This window comes from Acinonyx jubatus, chromosome E2, assembly GCF_027475565.1.
Source record: "Acinonyx jubatus isolate Ajub_Pintada_27869175 chromosome E2, VMU_Ajub_asm_v1.0, whole genome shotgun sequence".
Taxonomy (NCBI): domain Eukaryota; kingdom Metazoa; phylum Chordata; class Mammalia; order Carnivora; family Felidae; genus Acinonyx; species Acinonyx jubatus.
The window spans coordinates 56933458-56952857 of record NC_069396.1 but is presented as its reverse complement, the minus strand read 5'-3'; the positions used below and the strand labels follow the sequence as shown (position 1 = coordinate 56952857).

Here is a 19400-nt window from a genome sequence, read left to right as displayed (position 1 = left end):
AAAAATAATTCTATACACCTGAATAAACACCACCCAGGTCAAGAAAAAGACCACCTCCAGCATTCCCCAAGCCTCAAGTGCCCTTCTGGGCACTCCCCTTCCTTCCCCTAACTCCTGTCATGAAATTGCAAACTCACGTCCTTCTTTTCTGCAGGTGTATAGACATTATTTCATTTATGCCTTTGTACGCATCTGTAATGTTCCGTGACAATCTTTTCAAAAGGAGGTTCAGTGCGGTGGACAGAGTTCAGACTCTGCAATCAGCAGGACCAAGTTTTAAATGTCAGCCTGCTGGATACCTCCTAGATGTGTGACCTCCTTCAGGCCTTTCCCTCGCCGGCTTAAACAAATGCAAAGGCCCACGCTTCCCAGGATTGCCGTCGGGATTGAAATCACAGACTCCATGTTTATTCAACAAGTTTACTGGGACCTGTTGGGACCTGTGCCCGGTAGAAAACAGACATGAATCAAACCCAGTCTTCACCCTCAAGAAGCTCACAGTTTGGAAACAGGTAACTACAAAAACATCGCAGCCAATAAGTGCTTTGAAACAGGGAGGGAAGTAAGAAGGCGTAGTGTTTATAAATCCAGACTCAAAACTTAACCGCAGAGAGAGGGAGGAGGGTGTTGAGGCCTCCCGCGCAGATGTGAGCATGGGACCATCTAGAAAGGCTCTTTCCACAGATGCAGCCACGTCCCCCTAGGTCTCTGGAGTTCACTGCAGGCTGGCCCACTGCAGGGAGGTGTAGACCACCTTACCGTCAGGCTGAGGAGAACACAGGAGCAGCGTCTTTTTGACGCTGGTTCCCAGGCGGCCGGCAGAAACCAGGTCCTGGAGTGGAATGGGGTCCCCAGGAGCCCAGCACTGAGCAATGTAATGGGCGTGGAAACGAAGTGGGTCACCTGGGTGAGAGAGAGAGACATGTGGCAATTTCCAGGGGCAGAGGGCCGGAAGACGCTGGAATGTCCATAGGTAGGACATGGGAACCATCTTCGTAATCTCTATGAATATTTAAAAATAGCTATTCTTGGACACAGCAATTCCACTCGTGGAATTTTTTTCTTACAAGGATAGCACCCCTAAAATGGAGAATAAAGCTCTTCACCCTGTTATCATTTACAACCGCTAAGAAAGAGAAATAACCAAGCCACAGACTTGTTAAATTCAGGGTCTCTCAGTAAGACTGGATAGCATACAGCCTTTAAAATCGAAATGGTGTACCAACTTGGAAAAGCCAATGATACAGTGGGACAGGGGCAGGAAGCTGCCACACACCAACAGCATAATCGTCCTTAAACGACAAACCGAACAAGTAACTGAATATGTCACTGTCGTGATGTAAGAACCAGGATCACAAAGTCAGGGAAAGCCGTGAGGAACAAATAGGACATCACGTCAATGTCCAGGGAGAAGTGACTCCAAGAGACTAAAAGAAAAAAAGAATTTACAACAGGATGGAGTAATGAATAGATGGGATAACAGAGTTAATACAGCAAAGGGCCACACAGTAAATATTGTTTTGTGGGTCATGTTACAAGTACACACCTCACTCCTGTAGCACAGCAGAAGCCACAGACCGTACGTAAATAAGTGCATTGGCCTGCGTCCCAGTAACTTTCTCTTTAAAAACTGGTGGGCCGCATTTGATGGGGGCTGCAGTGTGCCCCTGGATTAGATAAATGTGATCGAGCAGAGTAGGAACCAGTGGGGCACGACACAGAAGATTAAGTGGTAGGTAATGGAAGTCTCCAAGAGCAAGGCTACGAGACATCCCATCTGACAGGGGAGTGTCATGGCAACAGGAAAACAAGGCCCAGGCTGGCAGCTGGGCCTCCAGCAAGAACCCGGCCAGGAGCCAGGCATCTCTCTGGCTGGTATGACACCTGCTGAGAAGGAAGCATCAAAGACTTGAGAAGTTACCCCAAAACTGTTCTTAGAGGCTTACTGTCTTTAAAGTTCAGGAGGATTTACTGTTAGAAATATTTAAGGGGCGCCTCGGTGGCTCAGTTGGGCAAACGTCCAACTTCGCCTCAGGTCACAATCTCGCGGTTCGTGGGTTTGAGCCCCACGTCAGGCTCTGTGCTCAGAGCCGGGAGCCTGCTTCAGATTCTGTGTGTCTCTCTCTACCCCTCATCTGCTCGTGCTCTGTCTCTCTCAAGATAAATAAATGTTTAAATATATTTAAGGGATCCAGACCTTGACTATTAATCTTCAGGGGACAAGGATTCCACGTATATTTCATACACTGAGTATGTATCATTTTAGAAATATTGATCCACTAGAGCTAACAGGCCAGTCTTGTGATTCAGTTTCAAATGTGTGATTGAGTTATTGGTGGAGTCAAACTTTTTTTAACCTGAAATTTTGTAAGTGTATTAACAGCATTAGAACATATAAACTTAAAAAGCACCCCATTTGTAGTTTTTTAGATCTGAATTAGCAGCAAGTTCTATAACCAAGAAAACCATTTTCCTTAAAAAGGAAAATATATTAAAATTTAAAATGCAGCTTATCACATTGAAAATTACTTAACTCCTTTTGCAAGTGGGATCAAACTTAGACTAAGAGTCCCCTTAAAATCTGCTAGACTGAAAAGATTTATAAATTGAACTGGAAGCTTCAAAAAGAACTGGATATTAGCATTCATATGATTAGTAAACTGACTATTCATTTTCAAAACCAAACTAATCTCTTACATACGGGAGTCTCTCACACACACACACACACACACACACACACACACACAGCAGCAGCAGCAGCAGCAGCAGCAAAGTAATCAAAGTGTGGTTATCTGCAGAGCACAGGGCAGGCACACTGTCCTGGGTTCCTAAGCCAGTCCCTTAGTTACGTGTTCAGTCTCAGAAAAGACGCAGGCCCTCGCCTCACCTCAGACACCCCAGTCGGTCTCCAGTGAAGAGCTAAGACCTGACTACTTATCAGGTGCTTCTATCTTTCTACATTCTCAGGAGGAACAAAGAGGTTGATTTTCCTGCAGACTTATTTTTCTTAACCTTTCAGTTACACAATAAAGGCACTCTTACTACAAATTCAAAAATTAACTGATACAGCAAAAGGCTCATGTTCCTACACCTGATGCAAATTCCCTCCCAGAGGAAACCACTGTACTTGGGCTGGAGTCCGTGTTTGCACACCTTTTTCCACTTGTTTGATAGGATTCTCTTCATCTACTCACACCGTTTTATCTTAAGTTCTGTCCACATTCTTTCACTGGAGCCGTAATTTTTAATGCTACTTAAATAACGTGCATAAGACTGCACAGTAACATAAACTATAGAGTATTTTACCATACACGTTTTTGACAAGTGGTTCTTTTTCTCCCCCTTTGGTCATCTTTTCATAAATGTACATGGACCTACGTTACTCTGACGACTAGCACCAGTGTTTAACTGCTAACCCATTCATAATCATTCTGGGGGCACCTGGGTGGCTCAGTCAGTTACGCGTCCAACTTCAGCTCAGGTCATGATCTCGAGGTTCGTGGGTTCCAGCCCCACGTCGAGCTCTGTACTGACAGCTCAGAGCCTGGAGCCTGCTTCAGACTCCGTGTCTCCCTCTCTGCCCCGCCCCCGCTTGCGCACAGTCTCTCAAAAATGAACATTAAAAACAATTTTTTTTAATTCTGCTTGTTTTCTAATATTTCACTACTTTAAAGGATCCTGTGATGATGATTTCTTGTATGTTCTGTGCACATATCTAAGTGTCTCTAAGTGAAATTTGGGGGTCAAAGTAAGTGCTTAATGAAATTTACTAAACTGCCCTCCAAATGAGCTTGGGTTCCCAAGTGTCTCCTGTCCTTCCACAGGTTTCAGACGCTGAGAAAAGGCAAAAAGGAAACATGCGGACTGTGGAGGGGTTGTGAAAAAAGGGGCCACAACTGGAGGTCCCCACCCAAACTCACCAGGATAGACCAGGAAGTCACCCCCAAACTTGCCAGCAGCACTGAGGAAGAAGCCTCTCTCCCACAGGTCTCTGTAGATGCTGTAGCGAAGTTCATGGAGAGGACGGCCAGCATGGGGCCAGTCTTTGGACTGGACGCGCCAATCCAGGGGTCTAGCCTTGATGGGTCGGGGCCTAGCAGTGGCCAACTGGACCAGCAGGGCGGACCTGGGCAAGGGGGCCACCCCATCTGAAGGCCCTGGCTGGGGAGAAGAGGAACCTGGGGGAGGTGAATCCAAGAGAACTGGGTGAATTCAAGGACGACGTCTTTTCATCCTCCAGGGAGTCCCAGGCCGGGATTCCAGCCAGGATTCCCAAAAGACCTCTCCCTCCCTTCCCCTGGTCCCTGGACTCCAAGTCTCAGCCTCACCTGCTTCCTCGTGCTCTCCAGAAGCCTGGCTGGCACTGGCCTCATTCTCCGCGGGAGCCAGGTTCCCACCCGCCTCCTGGCTCCCACCGGCCTCCTGGCTCCCGCTGCTCCCTGATTCCTGTTCCAGCCTCTGCTTCTTCGCAGCCTGGCCCTCCGCAATCTTCTCTAGGAGCTCCTGACGACGAGTCTCACGGGCCTCGGCTGCCAGGGCGCTTTGCTCCTGGAAGTCTTGCTCTTGCTGGCGTTTGAAGGATGCCAGAGCCTGACAAGTAAATCAGCGAGAATCCCAGGATCCAAGTATATCCCGCTTTAGAAAGCCAGGTATCCTGACCCCCTGACCCCTCCCAACCTCAAAGCCCGAACTCGGGGATGCCAATCTCCTGCACCCACATTCTTCCAGAATCGAGGACGCCCTGACCCCTCCCACCTTAGGGACCGAACCCGCGGAGTCCAGGTGTCCTGCCTGTACTTCCGCAGGTCCAGGGCGTTCGCGCCCCCGGCCCGCCCCTTACCAGGCTGTGTTGGCGTGGATCCGGGCGCGGGGCGCTGACCAGGGTCACGGCACCGATCTCGGCCAGGAGCCGCGCCTCCTCGGGCATCAGCAGCAGCGGGAGGCCCAGGCGCGAGTTCTGGCGGGGCCCGCGGGGCAGGGCGCCCACCGTGCGGCCCCCCACTCCCAGACGCTCCCGCAGTGCCTGCACCGCTTCGGCCCCCCATACCAGGGAGCGGCCGTTCGCCACCTCCACCACCAGCATCCTCCTGCGGGAGCCAGGGGGACACAAAGGTCACCGACTTAGCGCTCCCACCGCTTAGGGGTGGGGAGTGAGGGGGCGGGGGGGCGGGGGTTCAACGGGGCCCCGCCCCTGAGCCCCGGGGGTGGGGCCTCGTCAAGGCAGCCTTTGCCACCTGCTGAGTCTCCAGGCCGAGCCCCGCCCCCTCAGCGATCCCGCCAGGCCCCGGGGCCGCCGAGACAAGACCCCGCCCTCCGCCGAGTCGCTGGGGCCCCCAGGACCCCGTGGTCGACATCCCGGCCATCTCGCCTTCTGGCTCCGAGACAAGCCTCCGCTAGTGCAGGGCCACGCCCCCTTCGGGTGGCTCGGAACTCGGGCCCGCCCCCTTCCGAAGCCCCGAGGCGTGGCCTCCGGGCCTCCTCGCACAGGGTCGGACGCCCACGACAGAAGGCCCGCCCCCGCCCGGCGCCAGATTTCGGGCATTCGGACCGCCTCGACGCGGCCGAACTCGCAGCCCCGCCCCCTCCCGAACGCAGCGGTCCTGCGATCGGGCATCCTCGGCTCCCGTCAACCCCGCGGCCAGGCCCCGCCCCCTCCGGCCTCAAGCACTCCCAGTTGGGGAGTACCCGCCCCACTGAGCGAACCCCGCGGCCGGAAGCCCCTCCCCCTGGGCACCACGGTCCGTTCTCCGTCCGGGCGGGCTCACCCCCTCGTGAGCGCTCCCCTCAGAATGCGGCACCGTCCTCTGACAGAACCAGTTAGTCACCTCGTAAACACCAACTCGCAGTCCCGGCGGAGCCACCCCCTACGTAGCGCGCCACGCGCTGCTTCCTCCACCCCTCCGCATCCCGACCCCCTGCGTCAATTTCGTCACACCGCCACCTCAGCGAAGCGGGAAGTCTGGGATCCGCCCCCAGCGGCGCCGTAGCCCCGCCTTCCTCGTAGAGTGGAACACCTTGGCCCCGCCCTCGCGAAGGGAACGTCCCCGCTGCTAGGGTTCCTCCACTAGAGAAAGTGAGGCTTATTACCCTGGCCCCGCCCTATGGTGACGTCATCCCAGGGCCCCGCCCCCTCCGGCCGGGATGCTGTTCGTTCCGCCCCTTGAAATGTTCCAGATCGCTGCCTCCTTCGTGTTGCCTAAGTCTGTGGCCCCGCCTCCTTCTCCAAGAACGAGACGTCGCCTATCTCCTAACCTGGGTCACTGGTACCCAACTATGCTCGAAGGAAACCAACGATATGACCCCGCCCACATCCGGCCGAGGCTCTTGGCCCCGCCTACATCCGAACGGAGACCTCCGAACGGAGACCGAAGCTTGTGGCCCCGCCTCCAAACTGCCGCCGATTCTGCCCGAAGGAACCCGAAGCGGAGACCCCGGCTTCTCCCGGCTCCGAAGCGTCCGTCCAAGCCCGAAGCTCCGGTCCCCGCCTCTTTACGTGCACTGGGCTCGGCTGCCGAGGGGTAAAGGTGCAGCCACGGGCTGGAGCTGTCGGGTGCCGGTTGCCGGCCGCTTCCCTGCCCGGCCCGCAGCCTGACGGGGCAGCACATCCGGCCCGGGACCACGACAGAGCAGCGCGCGCTGGGCCGGGGAGGCGTGGCCACAGCCGGGGCGCCCGTGGGCCCGGACCGCTTGTCCGCCTCCCGCCCGGCGGGCGGCGCGGAGCCAGGCCCAGGTGGGCAGGGGCACGGGCGACCTGGGGTGAGGCGGGGGCTGCGGACCGGCCGGCGGACGGAGGCGGACTCGGCGCCGGGAGCGCGGCCGAGCAGGGGGTGGTGTAACCGCCTGTGGCTCTGCCGGAGCCGGTCTGACCTGCGCTGGGGGAGTGGGGACGTAGGGGGTGGGGGGCGCCCTCCAGGCTTTAGGTGGAAGAAACGTCTGCACCTTGGATGGAGGTGGAGGCTGGAGTCTGGGTTCTCAGAGAGGGAGGGCCCGAGTCCCTGGATCCTTCCAGGAGGAAGGGGCTGGGAGCTCTGGAATCCTGGGCTCTGCAAGGGAAAGGCCTGGGACAAGGGTTGTTGCTGGGTTCTCAGCGAGCGATGACTGAATCCGTGGGTCCCCAATGGGGGTTGGGAGATTAGCTTCGATTTCTGCGATCGCAGGGGGAGGGGCCGGATTCCTGGATCCTCGGGGGAGGGGCTGAGAGGTCTGGATTCTTGGGTTCTCAGAGGAGGACTGGAGGCCTGGGTTCTCCAAAAAGCGGGGCTGGGGGTGTATTGCTTTCTCCTTGAAGGAGGAAGGTCCTGGAGGTCCGGATTCCTCTGTTCTCAGAGGAGAGGGGCTGAGGGTAGGGCTCCACGATCCTCCACACTGGGGACTAGAGGGGGTGGGTTCCTGAATCCTGTAAGGGTGAGGGGCTGATGGCCCGGATCCCTGGGTTCTCACAAACCCTCTGCCCCTCCCCCAGACCATGTCGCCTGAAGAATGGACTTATCTAGTGGTTCTCCTTATCTCCATCCCCATCGGCTTCCTCTTTAAGAAAGCTGGTGAGTCAGGTTCCCTCCCTAGTGGAAAATTGGGGGGTGGGGGGCACCGGGCAGGGGACTCCCTGGAAGGGTCCAGGCTTATGCTGTCCCTTCTCCCCGCAGGACCTGGGCTGAAGAGATGGGGGGCAGCAGCTGTGGGCCTGGGGCTCACCTTGTTCACCTGTGGCCCCCACACTTTGCATTCTCTGATCACCATCCTTGGGACCTGGGCCCTCATTCAGGCGCAGCCCTGGTGAGGATTTGGGGGGGGGGGGTGTGGAGGGAGAACAGAGGGGGAGGAAGCAACCTGTTTCCTTTTTGGGTCTATCTCCCTTTCTGCCTTTGTCTCTGGGTGTCTCTTTTTATCTCTGGATTCTCCGTGTGGTTTGGTCTGTGTTTCTTCCTGTCCGGCCTTTTTTTCTGGGTCTTGTCCCTGCGTGTTTGTCCTGGTTCTTAATATCCGTATCATGTATTCGGGAGAACGGGGGACCGGTGGGCCGGCCCTGCCACCATTCATATTTGTATTACGTCTCCCTTTCTTTCTCCGTGTTTCTCGCCTCCCTCGGAAAAAAAATGGAGGCCTGAAGGGTTTTCACCCTAAAGCTTATCTTAACCCCTCCTCATTCTCTTCTCCGTTGTGGCGCATTTCTGTGGGGCTGAGCCCCCTCTTGCACTGGTTCAGTCTGGCTTCTCCCGTCCTTCCCCCCCTTATCTGTTGGGGGGGGTGAGGGAGGGCTTGTAGCTAGACTAGAATCTGGGGGAGGCGGAGTCGAGGTCCCTGTACCCAGCACACTCGTCGTCCTGCTCTGCCCCAGCTCCTGCCACGCCCTGGCCCTCGCCTGGACCTTCTCCTACCTCCTGTTCTTCCGCGCACTCAGCCTGCTGGGCCTGCCCACTCCCACGCCCTTCACCAATGCCGTCCAGCTGCTGCTGACACTGAAGGTCAGACGCCCCTCCACCCCTCTCTTGGTGCCAGGGAACGGCCCATCTTCTCGTCCTCCTCCACACCCACTCTCGGGGGCAGTAGGGGAGGTGGGATTTTTATCTCCGGAGCACCCCCAGGGGCAAGACTTCACCTCTCAACTGTTGGGGGGGGAGGGGAGGAAGAAGTAGTCCCTCCTTTCCCCGGGCCAAGCAGGGTAACCGCGGCCAAGTAGTGCAGGTGTCATTTGGTCTTTGCCGTGTGCCAAAGGTTGAGCTAAGTGCTTTACGGACCAGTTCTCGAGGAGTGCCTCTTGGTAGCAAGCCATTTAGCCAAGGAGGGGGAAACGGCTTTGGCGAGAAGGCGCTTCTCTGAGGGCACAAAAACAGGGCACCCGTGTCTGGCTCGAAACCACCTGGGGAGATGGGTGAAAGCAGGTTCCCAGGCCCCACCCCAGACCGAAAAGTCCTGAGTTCCTGTGTGCTGGGCTCCAGTGACATGTCACACAGGACACAGGACAGTCACGTGAGGTAGCGAACCAGGTCTCCCGAGCATCTTGTGTTCTCGGTGGCCCGGGATGCAAGGGCAGGCCGGAGTTGGTTGGCTGAGAGTTGGAGGAAGAGCCTTTCGGCATGTAGGAACAGAACGTGGAAGGGAGCAGGCTGAGCCCGGTGACTGGGCGCCAGCCACAGCGAGTGTTCATCGAGAGACGGAAGGGGAGTGGGGCCAAGGTGAGGGGTTTAGGCTTCCCAGGGGGCCCAGGATCCACCGGAAGCGGTCTTGGGGTTTGTCGCCAGAAGAGGTAAGGTGACCACATTGACGTGTTTGGAACTGCGCCCTGGATGCCCACAGAGTTGCCAGGGGGAGCGCAAGAAGGGATGAGGGCAGCCTCCTTGATCAGAGTCCCGCTGACCTGCAGTGGTGGCCCGACCCAGGCCATCGGTAGGCCAGTCAGAGCCCCAGGAGCAAGTGCCGCGTTGGGGATACTTTGAGGAGTCCTTCTTGACAACAGTGTGGGTGGGCGGGGGGCGGAGGAGCCAGAAGGGACAGTGAGGATCCTGGGCCAGCCACGGGAAGCCGGTACCAACCCTGGGGACGAGAGCGGGGCCGGTAGTCGAACAGAAAGGAGAGTGTTGTGTGAAGTCCTCCCTCTGCCTTGAGAGGATGGACCAAGGGACACGGCCCAGCCCTCACACCTGCCTTCCCCCCTCTGGTCCTGGGGCTCCCTTCTGGCAGAACCCAGCGGGAAGCCGGAAGGCCGGCTGAGGCCTGTGGCTGGCGTGTCAGCCTTGGGCCTGCGGAGAAGGTGGAGAACAGGCCTGCAGGGGCAGGCCCGTCACGTTCAGCCTGGGGGCTGGGCAGCAGAACGGAGGCCAAAAGCTACAGACTCAGAGACCTACGGTAGATTTGGGGAGTAAGGAAGGTTCCCCGCCTGAGCAGTTAATTGCCTGATGGTGGCATTTGCCGAGGGGAGAGCGCCGACTCTGGGGAACGGTAACGTGTTCCGCTCTCGAGGCCGTGAGTTTGAGGAACGGGATAGGCTTGTATTACTGACAAGAGGCACTTTGAATGGTTTTGGGGATGGAGGAAGGAGCCCAGACAGGGTACAGCTTGGAGATCATGAGAGCGTGTGTGGTATGAAGCCACAGCCCGCGGGAGAACACAGAAGGGGGAACGAAGAGACAGAAAGGCCCAGGAGGCAGTGCTAGGGAGCACCTGTGGCCAGAAGCCGCCACCCTGCGACTCATGACTCTGGATGCCGAGAGCCGCCCATGGACTAGAACCTCAGCTCCCAGTGGCTTCCCTTGGCTGCAGGAAGGCGAGGGTGAGGAAGGCCTGGGGTCTGATCTGTCCCCCACCCGTGCCCCTTCCTCCCAGCTGGTGAGTCTCGCCAGTGAAGTTCAGGACCTGCACTTGGCCCAGAGGAAGGAAATGGCCACGGGCTTCAGCAAGGGGCCCAGCCTGGGGCTTCTGCCTGATGTCCCCTCTCTGATGGAGACGCTCAGCTACAGCTACTGCTACGTGGGAATCATGACAGGTGAGTGTGGCTGCGTACCCAGCCCTGCCTCCCTGCATCTCGTCACCACTGCCTGTCCCCATTCTCCACCCGGACTTTGGTGCCTGTTCTGTGATCCTGCCTCTGTTCCAACATCTGCTCCTTTTTTTTTTTTTTTTTTTTAATATTTATTTATTTTTGAGAGAGAGAGACTGAGTGCCAGTGGGAGAGGGGCAGAGAGAGAGGGAGGCACAGAATCTGAAGCAGGCTCCGGGCTCTGAGCTGTCAGCACAGAGCTCGAGGTGGGGCTCAAACTCACGAACTGTGAGATCATGACCTGAGCCAAAGTCAGATGCCATGCAGGTGCCCCAGCATGTGCTCCTCTTGAGGGCGAGCATCTCTGCCTGGGTCTACATCAGACTCTCCCGCCGGCCCTCCAGAGCAGAGACAGACTGTTCTTGGCCTCAGTGGTTCCTTGTGGCTTCTTGGGAGCAATCAGGAGACAAAGGAGCAAGGTCTATGCAACCCTGATGTTTCTATCACCCAAGGAACAAATACATTCACATTATGCTCCCATTTTTAGCGTCCGAAAAGATTTTCCATTAATGTTGATGTCCTAGGAGGTTTTCTGTCTTTTTTTTCCTAAGATTTTTTTTAAGTTTATTTATTTATTTTGAGAGAGAAAAAGAGCACAAGCAGAGGAAAGGCAGAGAGAGAGAGAGAGAAAGAATCCCAAGTAGTCAGCGCAGAGCCTGATGCGGGGCTCAAACTCACAAAGTGAGATTGTGACCTGAGCTGAAATGAAGAGTCGGACGCTGAACCGACTGAGCCACCCGGGTGCCCCTAGGAGGTTTTGTTTTTTATGACAGCTTTATGGACCCGTAACTGATATGTTCACCCACTTAAAGCTACATGCAGCTCAGTAGTTGTTAGCATAGTTACAGACTTGTGCGGCCGTCACCACCATGTCATTGTAGACATTGCATCGCCCCAGAAGGAAACTCTGGATCCTGTAGCCATCGTCCCTCAAACCGCATCTGCCCCCAATCCCTGGGAACCACTGACTGACTCTCTGTCTCTATAGATATCCCGGTGCTGGTCATTTATGAATGGAATCCTACTCTCTTCTCTCTGTTCTTTGTGACACGTAAGGCTGTCACTTCCGTTAATCCGCACCTGCTCCCTCCCTGGGCCAGGCCGCCAGTTTATCTCCAGCGCTACCACTGTCTCCTGTTTTCCACCGGTGACCCTCTGCAGCCCCCGCCCTGCTCAGGGGCCAGGGTAAATGGCATCCCAGCACCTCTCTGTTGGAAGAGCCTACAGCGGTTTCCTGGCTCTTAGAACAAAACCCTGAGTCCTCCCTGCCTGCAACCCTCTGACCTTTTCTCAAACCACTCTGTTCCTCTCCAGTTGCACTGCCCTACTTCCTCCTTCATGCAGAGGTCACACCCCCCCCCCCCCCCCCCCGCCACCCCTCGGGTCCCGCCTATCTGCCCCTGTGTTTGCCTATCTGCCCCTGTGTTTCTTGGGGACTTGTCTCCATACCCCCCACTCTCCAGCTCTTTGTTCCTCGCTACTTAGCGGTCTGTCCTTTATCTTTTTCTCTGAGTCCTTGAACTCCCCCTCTCTGGTTTCTTTCTTTGCTTTCTTTCTTTCTTTTATTTTTAATGTTTATTTATTTTTGAGAAAGAGAGCGCAAGCGGAGGAGGGGCAGAGGGAAAGGGAGACACAGAATCCAAAGCAGGCTCCAGGCTCTGAGCTGTCAGCACAGAGGGGCTTGAACTCACAAACTGTGGGATCGTGACCTGAGCCGAAGTCGAACACTTTAAGGACTGAACCACCCAGGCGCCCCTACTTTATTTTTAAGTAATCTCTACACCCAAAGCCCCACGTGGGGCTTGAACCACGACCCCCAAGATCAAGAGTCAAAGACTCGCTGGTTTCTTGTCCCTTTCTCTCAGAGTCTCCCTCCTCTTGTTCCCGGTTACCTAGCCCCACCCCCTTCCCCACTCCTCAGCGCCCAGTCTCAGCCCCCCCCACCCCCCCCCCCCCCACCTCCAGACCAGTCTCTGACGGCTGCCCCTCCCTCCCGCCACAGGCCCGTTCTTCCGCTACCGCACGTACCTGGACTGGCTGGAGCAGCCCTTCCCGGGGGCCGTGCCCAGCCTGCGGCCCCTCCTGCGCCGAGCCTGGCCGGCCCCGCTCTTTGGCCTGCTCTTCCTGCTGTCCTCACACCTCTTCCCGCTGGAGGCCGTGCGTGAGGACGCCTTCTACGCCCGCCCGCTGCCTGCCCGCCTCTTCTACATGATCCCCGTCTTCTTCGCCTTCCGCATGCGCTTCTACGTGGCCTGGATTGCCGCCGAGTGCGGCTGCATTGCTGCCGGCTTCGGGGCCTACCCCGTGGCCGCCAAAGCCCGGGCCGGGGGCGGCCCCACCCTCCAATGCCCACCCCCCAGCAGGTCAGGCGGCGGGAGGGAGGCTTCCCAAGACCCGGCAGGCCCCGTCAGCACAGGCTGGCCCTGCCCCTAGCAGGGAGGAGAGCAGGGGAGCAGGGGGTGCAGCTTCGCCCCCTGCTGTCAGTGGAATGTCGCCCCTTGGCCACCACCGCCCACCTACCCCTGCCCTAGGGAGCAGTACTCTTCATACCTGCCACTGCCCCCTGTTGCTAACGCTTGTCACCTCGTGGGATGGTGAATTGCTCTCTGTTGCTAGGAAAAGGTGGTATCTTAGCAACCATGTGCCTCCCCTCTGTTGCCATGGAAGTGTCACCCCGGTAACCCAGCTGTTCCTGGTTACTTGGGATACCATCTTTTGGCTGTGATGGGGCCCACCCTTTGTCGCTAGGGAGATGGTTACCTAGCAACTGGACTGCCCCTCTTTGTTAGGGGGGCGCTTCCCTAGCAACCAGGACCTGCCCCTTCCTGCTACAAGACTCGCTTTTCATTGCTATGTAAATGGCGCCCCCTAACCTGCCCTTGGTTACTAGACGCCAGCGCACAGGCCCCCAACCATGTGATGTCCTCACGTAACAGCCTGCACTTTCTGAGGACATGGCGTCCCTGACCATGCTGTCCTCTGGCAGAGAGGACACCGCTCCCAGCAACCGCGGGTGGCTTTCCTACCACTGCTGAGGAAGTACCCCAGTAACTGTGGACTGACCTTGTTCCTAGTGCCACCCCCCCCTCCTCGTTCTTGAATTGCTAGCCTGGAACTAGGGGCTATCTTGTTGCTAAGGAAGTGTTGCTCTCAGGTTGCTAGGGAAATGATGCTTCTAACCACTGGGACTGGACTCCACCTCCCCACCCCACCCCCCACTTCCCCCCTCCCCCATCCCCGGTTCCTAGCAACCATCGGTAGACCTCCGGTTACTAGTGAGGGCGTCCGCCAGAAAATGGCAAGCAGGAATTGAAGGCTTTTGTAATAGATGGCTCCCCTCCCATTCTCAGAAGCCACCTACCCTGGGGTGGGTGAAAGATGTTCGCCGCCACTGGGACTGTTGGCACCAGTGATCCAGGAGCCACTGTAGTGCTGGAGATGACACTTAACTGAATAATCATAAAGACCAGGAGGGGCCCTTTCTGGAAGTGTTTCTAAACATCCTAGGCCTTGTTCCTAAGGAATACCCTTTCCCTAGCAACAGAGACCATCAGGTGTCACGTGGGCCTCAAACATCTCCCTAGCAATCGTAGACCACCGCGTTGTTAGGGATGCTACTTCCCTAGCAACCACAGTGTCTTGACAACTTAGGACCACACTGGGCAGCTGCTCTGAATACAGTGAGCTTGTTTGCCCTTCCTTAGCATCTGAGACCCCTGAAGGCTCAGGTTGCTGAGGACTTGTAGCTTAGCAACTGTAGCCCCTCAAGGCTTTTCGTTGCTGTTGTAGCCCTGAGACCAAGAGAAGGAGGACCCCTTGTCAGTGAACTGTTGTGCCCCCGCCCCCAGTCTTCATCCAGGAAAAGGCTCCCTCTGGGCTACCCTCTCCGGTTGCCCTAGCAAATGTGACAGCCAGAGCTCTGGCCTGGCCGCGATCCCCTCCTTAGCATCCGGGGCTGGGACAGTAGCCAGCGTCGGGAGGGGGCCTGGCTGAGCTGCATGTCTGTCCCCCACCCTCATCCTCCACCCCCCCCAGTCCGGAGAAGGCGGCCTCCCTGGAGTACGACTATGAGACCATCCGCAACATCGACTGCTACGGCACTGACTTCTGCGTGCGGGTGCGGGATGGCATGCGGTACTGGAACATGACGGTGCAGTGGTGGCTGGCGCAGTACGTCTACAAGAGCGCACCTGCTCGCTCCTATGTGCTAAGGTGAGCGCGCCTGCCCTGGGAAAACACGGAACTACACCTCCCAGTAGCGCCTGGGGCTGCTTGTGGGCTCCCGGCCGGGCCTCCGCCCCAGAGGGTCATGGGAGTTGTAGTTTCTTGAGCCGGTTCCCAGCCCCTGATTTGCATTGCTCTGGGGTAAATCGTTCCCTTTCTCTGGACCTCAGTTTCTACTTGTGTAAAGTCAACATCTTCGGACAGAAGCAGTGTACTGAATCCTGTGGACTCTGGCCAGACTTTCTGGGATCCTGGCCCAGCCAGACACAGAAAAACCTTAAGTAGCTAGTTGACCTGTGTTTCCTCAACTCTTAAATGGGGGTGATGCTGTTAACTTACTTCAGAGATTGATGAGAGGTTTAAGCGATGTGAACATACCTAACGTGAGGCCCGCCAGGTGAGTAGTCACCGTATAGTAGCTTTTATTCTTTATTCATCCGATACTTCTTGAGTGGAAACTCGAGTGTGCCAGACATTGTTATGTTTACAACCTTAGGACGTAGAGCTTACTACCCTGGTTTCAAAAAAAATTTTTTTAATGTTTATTTGTTTTGAGAGAGAGAGTGTGAGTAGGGGAGGGGCAGAGAGAGAGGAAGACACAGAATCCGAAGCAGGCTCCGGGCTCCGAGCTGTCCACACAGAGCCCGATGCAGGGCTCGAACTTGTGAGATGATGACCTGAGCCGAAGTCAGACACTTAACCGATTGAGCCACCCAGGCTCCCCGCCCTCATTTTAAAGATGAGGGAACTGAGGCTCAGAGAGGTTAGGTAACCTGCCGAGTGTCACTCCGCCTTCCCAGAGCCACCAGATGAGGTCAGGACGCAGCTGCAGAGCTAGGAGCTAAACCTACCTGGGTGTCCGGACTGGGCACGGCCTGGATGTGGGGATGAGAACGTGAGGAAGTGAAGCGTGATGCCAGGTGATGGCTGTGAGTGACTGAGATGGGAAGACTGGGCAGGAGGAAGTTTCCGGAGTGGCTCGGGTGAGGGAGTGAAACTTGGGTGGAGTCCCACGGACTCCCAGGTGACTGTCAGGTTTCGGTTGGGGTTACTGGGTAGGCGGTCAGTTACGGGACTCCGGCGCAGAAGGAGGAGACGGTGTGAGAAGCGGGCGCTCAGGTGCCTTCAGGTAGTGGTACCTAACACTCGGGCTGAGCAGCAGGTCAAAGCAGCGGGCGCTCCAGTGTTTCAGTTAGAGGTTCTCGGCTGGGGGCAGCTGTGCCACACTCCCCGGGGGCATTCGGCAACGCCTGGGAGCCCTTTGTGCCATAACTGGGAGATGCTACTGGCAGCCAGTGGTTACAGGCCCAGACGCTCTTCAACACCCTGCGCGGCACGGGACGGCCCCCGCTCTAGCACACAGTGATCTGGCCCCAAATGTCCGTAGCGCTGAGATTGAGAAACCCCGGTGTAGACGAGGGGCGAGGAGGAGCCGGCCTAGATGGAGCCGATGAGCTAGGAGGACAGTCAGGAAAGCAGAGAGGGGTCATTTGTGTCGGGCGGTCAGGAGCCTCAGTACAACAAAGGCTCGGGCTTGGGTGCGACGGGAGGGTGCGGGGGGTCTCCAGCAACCTTGACGGGAGCAGTTTGGAGGGTGGAAGTGAAAGCCAGCTGGAGTGGGTTCCAGGGAGGACGGAAGTGGGGAAAGGCCGAGGGGAGCACGGACTGTTCTTGGGAGAGTGTGCAGGTGGGGAGAGCAGGTAGGGACCACAGCTCAGAGTTCAGGTGCCTGTGTAGAGTTCAAGGTGCCTGGTGGGCCTTTTATGTGCGTCCCTTCCACCCTGTTTCTCCCTGTCAGAGAATGTCTCTTGAAATGCTCCCGACCCGGGAATTCTGTCTCCACCATTGGCAGAAAAGAAAGAACACGGTTTTGTTACTAAAGAGCTAGCATTGAGCCAGGCTGTGCACCATGTAACCCGCTAACGAGATTACCAAAACGAAAAGAAAGCTCGCCTTGTCGGAGCCACCTGTCACAGTCCCCTGCACAGCATGCTCCCGAGAGAAACGACAACCTGTCCTCAAGTAAGAGGAGCCACCGACTGTTTGCGGTGATGCACGGTCTCCTGTTCTGCCCAAGTTCAGTTGGCAGTGGGGTAGCCACCTGTGCTGATCGTCTCTACCTGAAGGAAGAATGCAACTAGGTGTCCAGCAGGCGGTAGCGTGATGCCAGGTGCCTAGGATGAACCCCCACAGTGGCGGGGAGACAGGGGCTCCAACTCCCATGACATTTATAGTTCAAAGACTGGGTACCTCCACCCTCCAGAAAAACATTCGTGGACTGTGTTTTCTTAAGGCTTATTTCCAAGCCTTTCCGAACGTTTCCATCTATATCCGAAGGACGGAGAAAAGTTTCTGAAGCACTCTGTTTTTTTCGTGGAAGTGGCTGAAGAAGAGAGAGAGGGGAAAAGGTCTCCCTTTTGGGCAAGAGTGAAAATTCAGCCTTTTTACAGACTCTATGCCTCCAAGGATGGGGGGCAGCATTATTGTGTCCTTAAGTTCAAGCACCCTGATGTGCCCCAGGGAAAGGCTGATGCCCACAGACAAGGAAGAACCCACATCTCCATTCCAGGCGGAGTCCTCTGTGGTGATTTCTCTGTCTCTGAGGAAGGAGGGACCGGAGCCTGAATTTATAGCATTTTGGGGTCCAGAGAGAGAGGAGACCATGGCTAGAGATGACTGAGTCTTCATGAATCAGGAATTCCACTCTTAGATCCCCAAGACGAAGTGGCTAGGGGCTCAGGTTCATGGGTCTTGAGGGAAGCTGTGATAAGAGGGCATTAACTGAGTTCCTGAAAACAGAATAGTGATTCCTGAGTCTGAGGGAGGAAGGGGCTGGGGGCCTGGACTCCTGGGTCTGAGGGAGGAGAGTGGAGTTCAGGACTCCTGGGTCTGAGGGAGGAGAGGCTGGGGGGGTCAGGACTCCTGGTCTGAGGGAGGAGGGGCTGGGGGCCTGGACTCCTGGGTCTGAGGGAGGAGAGTGGAGTTCAGGACTCCTGGGTCTGAGGGAGGAGAGGCTGGGGGGGGTCAGGACTCCTGGTCTGAGGGAGGAGGGGCTGGGGTTCTGGGCTCCTTGGTCTGAGGGAGGAGGAGGGTCTGAGGAGTCAGGACTCCTGGGTCTCAGGGGTCTGTGCTCCTGGGTCTGAGGGAGGAAGGAGATGGGGGCCTGGACTCCTGAGTCTCACGGAGGCGGGGTTGGGGGTCTGGGCTCCTGGGTCTGGGGGAGGAGGGGGCTGGAGGCCAGGACTCCTGGGTCTGAGGGAGGAGGGGCTGGGGGTCTGGACTCCCGGTTCTGAGGGAGGAGGGGTTGGGGGCCTGATCCTAGGTCTGAGGGAGGAGGGGTGGGGGGGGGGTCAGGACTCCTGGCCGGAGGGAGGAGGGGCTGGGGTTCAGGACTCCTGGGTCTTAGGGAGGAAAGCCTGGGGTCTGGACTCCTGGATCTGAGGGAGGAGGGCCTGGGGAGTCAGGACTCTTGGGTCTCAGGGGTCTGTGGTCCTGGGTCTGAAGGAGGAAGGAGATGGGGGGCTGGGGGTCTGGGCTCCAGGGTCCTGAATCCGAGCCCCTCCCCCAGGAGCGCCTGGACCATGTTGCTGAGCGCCTACTGGCACGGCCTCCACCCTGGCTACTACCTAAGCTTCCTGACCATACCGCTGTGCCTGGCGGCTGAGGGTCGACTGGAGTCGGCCCTGCGGGGGCGGCTCAGTCCCGGGGGCCAGAAGGCCTGGGACTGGGTGCACTGGTTCCTGAAGATGCGCGCCTACGACTACATGTGTATGGGCTTCGTGCTGCTGTCCCTGGGAGACACCGTCCGGTACTGGGCCTCCGTCTACTTCTGCGTCCACATCCTGGCCTTGGCCGCCCTGCTGCTGGGGCTGGCTTTGGGCGGGGGCGGTCCAGGCCGGAGGAAGACCGCGCCCTCGGCCGCCAGCCTGGCCCCAGAAAAGCTCCGGGAGGAATAGGCTGCCGCGGCGCCCTTTGCCAGTCGGCCCGCCCACCAAGCTTCTTGCTTGGGAATCCTGTGACCCTGGCTGCCGTCTCCTTTCCCAGAAAGATTGCTGGAGCGGCCAGGGGCCTGGCGAGGATTCCCGTCTCCGCTCCGTACCCTGCGTCCGACCGACGGAGCCGGGCTGCAGCTCTCGCTGCTTCCCCGCCCTCTGCCCTCTGCCCCGAGGGCTCAGGACAGCCCTCGACCACCCAGGTGTCCCTGCCCCAGCTTCCGGAGAGAGCCGCACTCCCCGACCCTGCAAGCAAGGGCCGCCAGAACACGGCTTCTTGGGCTTTTTCCTGGCACAGGGTGTGGGGTAGGAGCTTCGGGGCAGGTTCTGGTAGTGGGGAACATCCTCCCTGGGGCTTTCGTCCCACTTGTACCAGGATTTCAGACCCGGAAGGGAACATAACCCTCCCGTTTCATAAGGGGGAAACTGAGGCACCGAGGAGCAGGCCTGCGGACATGGTTCTTGCAGCTTCCATCTGAGCCACCTCAGGGTCCCAGCGCACCTGTCACCCTCCTGTCATTCTCTGGCCTGAGACACGGTCAGAATGTGTGAGCCTCCGCCAATAAAGTGTTTCGCAAAGACCGTACGTGTGCCTGTGGGTGATCGACGGGCGTGGGGCTCGTGACGCCGCACCTCCAGGGACCACGCTG

At 57.3% G+C, this 19400-nt stretch overlaps 2 protein-coding genes across 5 annotated transcripts; one reads left to right on the top strand and one right to left on the bottom strand.

Annotated features, from left to right (window-relative positions):
• Nucleotides 1-404: 404 nt before the first annotated feature.
• TSEN34 (tRNA splicing endonuclease subunit 34) lies at nt 405-5981 on the bottom strand. 3 transcript variants are annotated; one of them, XM_027037352.2, is made up of 5 exons: nt 5826-5981; nt 4841-5087; nt 4329-4590; nt 3921-4178; nt 405-903 (listed from the first exon to the last, which is right to left on the bottom strand). In XM_027037352.2, exons 2-5 carry the CDS (start codon nt 5081-5083, stop codon nt 716-718), a joined length of 951 nt encoding a protein of 316 aa, XP_026893153.1. In that variant the 5' UTR covers nt 5084-5087; nt 5826-5981; the 3' UTR covers nt 405-715. The 3 variants fall into 3 exon arrangements, with proteins under 3 accessions (XP_026893153.1, XP_026893152.1, XP_026893154.1); XM_027037351.2 differs by having other exon boundaries at nt 5766-5904; XM_027037353.2 differs by lacking the exon at nt 5826-5981 and adding an exon at nt 5369-5501.
• A 439-nt stretch (nt 5982-6420) lies between these two features.
• Nucleotides 6421-19332, top strand: MBOAT7 (membrane bound O-acyltransferase domain containing 7). 2 transcript variants are annotated; one of them, XM_027037332.2, is made up of 8 exons: nt 6421-6730; nt 7463-7541; nt 7644-7773; nt 8336-8462; nt 10321-10480; nt 12537-12897; nt 14570-14746; nt 18327-19332. In XM_027037332.2, exons 2-8 carry the CDS (start codon nt 7466-7468, stop codon nt 18712-18714), a joined length of 1419 nt encoding a protein of 472 aa, XP_026893133.1. In that variant the 5' UTR covers nt 6421-6730; nt 7463-7465; the 3' UTR covers nt 18715-19332. The 2 variants fall into 2 exon arrangements, with proteins under 2 accessions (XP_026893133.1, XP_026893134.1); XM_027037333.1 differs by lacking the exons at nt 6421-6730; nt 7463-7541; nt 8336-8462 and having other exon boundaries at nt 7660-7773.
• Nucleotides 19333-19400: the final 68 nt, after the last annotated feature.

What these genes read in the sequence shown, in the direction of transcription:
- TSEN34 (XM_027037352.2), bottom strand. Translation starts at nt 5,083, where the DNA reads ATGCTGGTGGTGGAGGTGGCGAACGGCCGCTCCCTGGTATGGGGGGCC. An exon ending in TGGAGAGCACGAGGAAGCAG is followed by an intron (nt 4,179 to 4,328) that starts GTGAGGCTGAGA and finishes CACCTCCCCCAG; the next exon opens with GTTCCTCTTCTCCCCAGCCA. An exon ending in TGACTTCCTGGTCTATCCTG is followed by an intron (nt 904 to 3,920) that starts GTGAGTTTGGGT and finishes TCTCTCACCCAG; the next exon opens with GTGACCCACTTCGTTTCCAC.
- MBOAT7 (XM_027037332.2), top strand. Translation starts at nt 7,466, where the DNA reads ATGTCGCCTGAAGAATGGACTTATCTAGTGGTTCTCCTTATCTCCATC. An exon ending in CTACGTGGGAATCATGACAG is followed by an intron (nt 10,481 to 12,536) that starts GTGAGTGTGGCT and finishes CTCCCGCCACAG; the next exon opens with GCCCGTTCTTCCGCTACCGC. An exon ending in CAATGCCCACCCCCCAGCAG is followed by an intron (nt 12,898 to 14,569) that starts GTCAGGCGGCGG and finishes CACCCCCCCCAG; the next exon opens with TCCGGAGAAGGCGGCCTCCC.